Raw genomic sequence first — 6,899 nt, forward strand, 5'->3', positions numbered from 1 at the left:
AGAAACTCATTTGCATATTAAGCCACACACCCTGATGCCAAGCCAGCCGGAACTGTGTTCCTGTGTGTTCCTGCTTTTTTTTTTTTTTTTAAACCCTGGTTATAGACAAAAGTACATATGCGTTTATTACAAAAACATACAAAAACCTTTAGGGGCCCGAATGAAGCCTCATAAAATCATCAAGGTGGCAAATGCACAAAAAAGTACCATATGTGACCTGAAGTGTTTTGTCCCACAAAGGCCTTCTTCAGAGGTTAAATAGTACAAATTACAGCATGCAATAAACTCTGTTACACTTGTAGGACAATAAACAGTTAATATAGGATCCAAAATGGAATGTTCCAATTTTGGAAGTGAATGACATACATACAATTTTGCTGTGAGGCTACAAATACATCTGTCCTTATGTCAGCAGCAAATTACTTATACTGCCAACATAGTAATATTGCCAACATATACCTTCCAGTTTAGGTCCTTAGAGTACAAGTAAAATCCCCTTATCAGGACCAGTATGTATCAGTTGTCAGTATGTATCTCTAGAGTGGATTTGAGCCACACAAGAGAAATAGAGGGTTTTTTATTAGCCAAAGCAATCTTTTGTCAACTGAGGTATGTTCCAGTTTTTCTCAAGGTCTGCTCATAGATATGGTGTCAAAGGCTCTCTTGAGATCAATAAATGCAGCATACATTTTACATCTAGGTGGAAACGTGTATTTTTCAACTAAATTGAGCTAGAATTGAGCAATGGTCTTAGGGGGACAAAGCCAATTTGTTCCCACCCAAGAATGTTGTTAGAGGTTATCCATTCTAATTTGAAGTATAGATATGAAGTATACAGGTTTGTCACTGATAAAAGGAGGTTAATAGGATGGCCGTTTCTGGTTCTCTGACTTGGAACCTTACTTAAAGACTAGGGCAATAATCAGAGTGGTTCCAGATTGAGGGGGATCTTCCCTGAAAGATTAATCTCAAAAAAGATTGGTGCTAGAACCATGGCCCATTGTGTTGGATAGCCTTAAATAGGTTGTTAGGCACTAAATCCAATCCTGGAGCTTTCCCTGGGCATAAGCATTGAATCATAGAAATGACTTCCAACTCAGCGGTTGCGGGCCAGGAGGGAAGGTCAACCAAGGGTGAAGTCACATAATGTGATATTTTCCTAAGAAAATATTTTCTTGAAAAATATCACCATTCAGGAGCAGAGATAAGAACAGGAAAGATAGTTTTCTACCTACCTCTCTAGAGGTCAATGACCAGAAAATACTAGAATCATTAGTGTTAATTGCACAGATCAAAAGGTCCCAAGTCTTGTTCATCTCTTCCCTTTTTTTCTTAATATTTTCTTGTATTGGCCTTTGAGAACAAGCAATTTCCTCAGAATTCCCAGTGTGTTGTTCTTTTTGAATTCACAATGTTTACAGAAGATGGCCTTCTTTAAAGATCTGCACTCACCATCAAACTATCTATTGAGTCTTTTGGCTTCTTAAATGCCCAAGTATAGCTTGGAGTATAAAGATTCAAAGATATTAAATAAAGAGGGTAATGGAGTCGTTACTTGAATTGGAGTTTTTTCCTCAAAACTTTTTAGAGTCAAATAGTTTAATTGCTGCTTCTTCAATGGCAGAAGATCATTGGAACCGGCACATGAGTGCTTGCATGTCAAGTGAAATCAATGCTTATGGTGCACAGGGCAGAAAAACTAGAAGAGATTGGAAGATGATCTCCTCCTATATAGTCTTCCATGTTAACTTTCTCAACTAGATCAAAGTAATCTGCTGCAAGGATTGTGGCCAAAAAAGGTGAAATCACTTTTGCCATCAATTTCTTTTTGTCAGTTTTAAATGACTAGCCCCCTTTGTCTAGAAAAATCAACTAGTTTTAGGCCTGCAGCATTAACAGTCTTGTCTTTTGAAAACCTATTACACAGATAGGGAAAAATGGTATCTTATGGCGCACAGCCTAGCTGTTTTTTTTAACCAGGTACTCATCATCTTGACCGATTTTAAGTTGCCTGCAATAAAGATTGGATGGTTGTGGTATTGATAGGTCAAGTTATCATAGATTTCCAAAAAGGAAGACCAATAAGAGGTCAATACTTGTTGGTTTTGAGTTTGGGGCCATCAGCCCTTCTAACTGGGTCAGAAGGTGGAAGGGGTACTACGAAGGTGGAAGGGGTACTACTGTTAGAGTCAGGATTCAGAGGCACAATTCATTTCCACAACTGATGAGCTGTGTAAGAGAATAAGATGGTAGTCCAGTGACATCCTAATGAATAAAGACGTATTTCAGCGTAAACTGTTGAGAGAGCCAGAGCTAACTTCTCCAGATGTATTGGAGTGCAAATCTATCAGGCCAGTTTATATCAAATGGTAGAGAGAAGGTCCATACATTGTTGTGTCCAAATATGAGGAATGCCCTTCCTTAGAAAATGAAGGCCAGGATTCACATTCAAAATATAGGGTTGGTCTGAAAGATGACCACAGGAACAACCTCACCCCATTTTACTCACTAATGTTTTGCAAGCATATCTACATCATGCTTATGCAGCCTTTGACATACTTTTAGGTCCTCCTTGCCCCCTCCATTTTCTTTGATGCAGTTGCTTTTGTGGAGCATCAGCTTTTGATTTGTCATGCAAAACTTGATGCATTTCCGTGTCCAATTTTTGGTTGCTCCATAGAGCCAAGCTCAGCCCATTCTGTGTGGACATGCTTGTGTGTAGCATTTTGGCCTGAAGACAACCAGAAAACTCAGCTTGAACTCATTGTGATGATCTCAGCATGCCTTGTCCTAGAATTTGCTGCTGCCCGTGGTAGACTTGAAGGGGTTCCATTGAACACTTATGGGGAGAGGACGCAGTTTGCTCTTACGGCAGTGATTTAAAGAAAGAGTGTTCAGTGGTGCCTCTGCCTATCTCTAGCATACATCTGCCATGTCACTCAGCTGTGTTACCAGCTGAACGTGTCTTTCTTGCAGATGAAATGAATGACCATCAGAACACCTTGTCGTACGTCCTCATCAACCCACCTCCTGACACACGACTGGAACTCAATGACATAGTGTATGTATGAAATAAAAAGTATTTTGCAAGCCAATTTTGCAAGTATTTTGCAAGCCAATTTTGCATTTAGGATAGACAAAAATGTCCAGCAGAACTTTCTTGCCATAGAATGAAAGCTAATGTTTCTGCCAATGGGATGACAGGCCAAAAGGCTTTAATTTCTCAGTGTTGGTCAACATTGGTCTTAAAGACTGGTAAGGTATTTGACTGAAGCCTATGTTAATATTCCAAAGAGTTGATTCACAAGGCCCATTCAAGATGACCTAGGTTGTCATCCTGGTCCTAAATCAGGAGTGGCCAAAGTTGCTTAACTTAAGAGCCACAAAGAATAAACAAAGAATAAAAGTTTGAGAGCTGCAAGGAAGGAAGGCAAATAGATGGGGAGAGGGGGAGGTGGAAAGAAAGCAACTAACATTAAATGCATTCTCCAAGCCACCAGCTGGTTTGGCATGGAGAAGTGATTTAAAGAGAAAAAAATGCCTTCTCCAAGCCAGCTGACAGGGCAGTGGGGGCTTCAAGAGCTACACAATATGTGTAAAAGAGCCACATGTGGCTCCTGAGCCACAGTTTGGCCACCCCTTTCTTAGATCATGAATGGATCATTGGATGACTAGACAGCAACCAGCCCACTGTTGCAGGGAGGGGGGATTCTTCAGTGGGTTTTTGGACCCAAAGCATGATGAGTCACCACCTGAACATGTATGCGCAGAGTATGCAGAATAACGGTCTGTGAGAAGCTGCATTCCACAGCTGTAGAGCTCTCTTTCCCTGCGTGACTTTTGTTTTTGTTGTTCCACTTGGAATGGTTTTTGCTAATCAGAATAAAAATTACCTGATGTTTTTAGAATCTACATTTTACGGTGTCACCATAAATGCAGTATGCATACTTCAGTTCATTGATTCAAAACTCAGTTCCAACCTCTCGCTTTTATCCAGAGCCCCCACCCCACCACATGCTCCCTAGTTTACACACCGAGTTTTAGTGCAAACAAGCTGCCCTGTTGATTTTAGTTATATCAAATCCATGTTAATTAAAGAAAAATGGGCTGGCCTCCATTCAACCTTCTAGGACAGCCCTTGTAAGTCATCAGAACTCCTGGAAGAAATTATTTGTAGATACCCTGAAAAGTAATCAGAATTTTGAGACTACAATGGTTGATTCACACAACCATTTTTTCATCTGTTGCAATCATCATGATTTCACTTGGGGTAATCGCATTTGGCCCAGAGTGGTAAGCTGCAGTACTGCAGTCCAAGCTCTGCTCACAACCTGAGTTCAATCCTGGCAGAAGCTGGGTTCAGGTATCCGGCTCAAGGTTGACTCAATCTTCCATCCTTCCGAGGTCAGTAAAATTAGTACCCAGCTTGCTGGGGGTAAATTGCAGATGACTGGGGAAGGCAATGGCGAACCAGCCCATAAAAAGTCTGCCAAGAAAATGTCATTATGTGACATCACCCCATGGGTCAGTAATGACTCAGTGCTTGCACAGGGGACTCCCCTGTGTAATCACCAGTCATTTCCGACTCTGGGGTGACGTTGCTTTCACGTTTTCATGGCAGACTTTTTACGGTGTGGTTTGCCGTTGCCTTCCCCAGTCTTTTACACTTTCCCCCCAGCAAGCTGGGTACTCATTTTACCGACCTCGGAAGGATGGAAGGCTGAGCCAACCTTGGGCCGGCTACCTGAATCCAGCTTCTACCGGATTCAAACTCAGGTTGTGAGCTTTTATAACCTTTACCTTTTTAATAGCATTTGTGGGCACTGTGAACTGTGGGCACCCTTGTGAAGGCCTCAGCTTGTAGTTGAGATCACAGCTCACTATACCCTGCATAAAGCCTTTTAAAGACATGCTTTGAATTGGAAAAGAACAACACAAGCAAGGGGTACATTTGGCAGGTCTTCTCCCAGCATCAAAAGCCTATCACCCCAAGCCTAGAGGCTTTTTCTACACTTGGACAACATGGGTTTTCTCTGAGTTCAACTCGTGTTCATACATTACCTTGCAGGAAAACCCTGGGCAAAACTAAAACAGCATCTATACATCCTAGGGCAACTGTGGGAAAACTAGGGCGAACTCAGTGAAATGTAGCAATGAAAAAAATGAGATTAAAAACAGGGGTGAACTCAAGTGTAGTGTAGAATGTCAGCTCAGGGACAGGGCTGAATCAGAATTAAAATCTAGTGTAGAAAGGACTTCAGGGGTGCATTCACACTACACTAAATAAAACGTTTTGCAACTGGATTTTTGCTGTGTAAGAATAGCAAAAATCCAGTTGCAAAATGTGTTATTTAGTGACACGTGAACACAGCCCCAAGTGTCATAATTGCAGCAGGCTGCATAAAGAACAAAGAACTCTATCAGAACATGTGGCATGTTTCATAGCTGTTAATGTAATGTCCTCATTTCTGCCTAGGTACTTAATACGACCTGATCCCTTGGCTCACGTGGAAAATGAGACGCACAGTCGAAAGGGCAACTGTAGCAAGCGGGACCCATGTACTCCTGAAACAAGAGATGAAACACAACTCTGAGCCCTTCTCTCCTTTTGCACGGAACACATCACCTGCCCCTCTTGATAATGCATGGAACTATAACAGAACCAACTATAAACTGTGCCAAAGGGGTGGAATCGTTTTCTACGGGGATGTATGAAGAACTCGGGATCTCAAGGTTTACAAAGACAACCAATTGGTTGTGTAACACATGGTGCACTGAGACATCACGTATCCAATCTGGATTCATAACTCTTGAAGGGCCTACAACTCAGAATTAAAGGATACCTAGTCTGATGTCTTGCTTTTTAGTAATTCTTTTTTTGTTTGGCGAGGGGGAAAGGGGAGGGTTGTTTAAAAACATACCATAACTAGTGACAACATCTTTCTTGGGCATGGAACGAAGGTTATGAGCATGCTGAAGAAGACTGTGCTGATTTGGAGGCCTCATCCATCCAGCTCAGAAGCAAGGCTGCTGACTTGCCAAAGGAGCAAAATGGCGAGACTGAACTTGATGTGGCATTGTGGATGTTATTACAGCGTGCTAGGTCTATTGACTTTTCATTGCAAATGCTCTTTGGTGTGTGCGTGTTGCTATGTTCTCTTAAAAGGCAGCTTGTTGGAACTCTCAGAGGAGATAGGAGAGTTGGCTGTTGGCTGACAACGCTGGATTCATCTGCCCAGGTGGGATCTTCCGGTCTTTAAAACAGAAGGACAACAGAAGAGTAGGCAAATGAGCAACACTGAAGCTCAGAGTCTTGGGAAAACCTCTTTTGAGTGCTACGTCAGTCAAATTAAAAACAGATTTGTCAAACATCCCGTGCCTACCACAGAAGGCTCAGATTATAAAAATGGTGACTACAAGTCACAATGATATTCATGTGTGTTTGTCTGTTGGATTTTCTTCTCCATCTCTAAGGCTCTAAAGCTCAAACATGCAGTCTACGCACTCCACCATGTGCATCTTGGCATTGCAATATATTCTTAGCATCACTGAGAGTAACAGTTGAGAAACTGTCAGCCTAACTCCCAAGAATACATCTAAAGGACCATCAGCAGTTGTTCGTCCATGGTTTTCTTGACAACTTTTAAGGCAGGGATTATCACTGCCTCTCACAGTGGCTCTCTGCAAAGGGTGGTCAGGTCGACTAACGAGGAAATTTTGTGGCAATAATGTCCAGAAGGAACAAGCAAGCCATTTCAGTTCTTTATCAGTTCACAAAAATGTGTAGGAGGGAAGGGAAGAGTGAGAGGAGGATGAGAATTCTATCCCAAGCAAATCTCAAACTTTGATTGTCCAGAATTGCCTTTGAGGCCTTCTCAAATTGTACCCTTTAAAATGGT

The 6,899-nt window shown here is 41.8% G+C and overlaps 1 protein-coding gene across 3 annotated transcripts in view; it reads left to right on the forward strand.

Annotated features, from left to right (window-relative positions):
- KCNT1 (potassium sodium-activated channel subfamily T member 1) overlaps nucleotides 1-6,431 on the forward strand; it is a 226,893-nt gene extending 220,462 nt beyond the window's left edge. For 2 of the 3 annotated variants that reach the window (XM_060251558.1, XM_060251559.1), the window contains exons 31-32: nucleotides 2,977-3,061; nucleotides 5,477-5,852. In XM_060251558.1, the coding sequence (XP_060107541.1) occupies nucleotides 2,977-3,061; nucleotides 5,477-5,594 (203 nt within the window). In that variant the 3' untranslated portion in view covers nucleotides 5,595-5,852. Of the gene's footprint in view, nucleotides 1-2,976; nucleotides 3,062-5,476 lie in introns of all 3 variants that reach the window. The other variant, XM_060251560.1, reaches the window with a different exon arrangement.
- The last annotated feature ends 468 nt before the right edge of the window (nucleotides 6,432-6,899 follow it).

This window comes from Heteronotia binoei, chromosome 12 (assembly GCF_032191835.1).
Source record: "Heteronotia binoei isolate CCM8104 ecotype False Entrance Well chromosome 12, APGP_CSIRO_Hbin_v1, whole genome shotgun sequence".
Taxonomy (NCBI): Eukaryota; Metazoa; Chordata; class Lepidosauria; order Squamata; family Gekkonidae; genus Heteronotia; species Heteronotia binoei.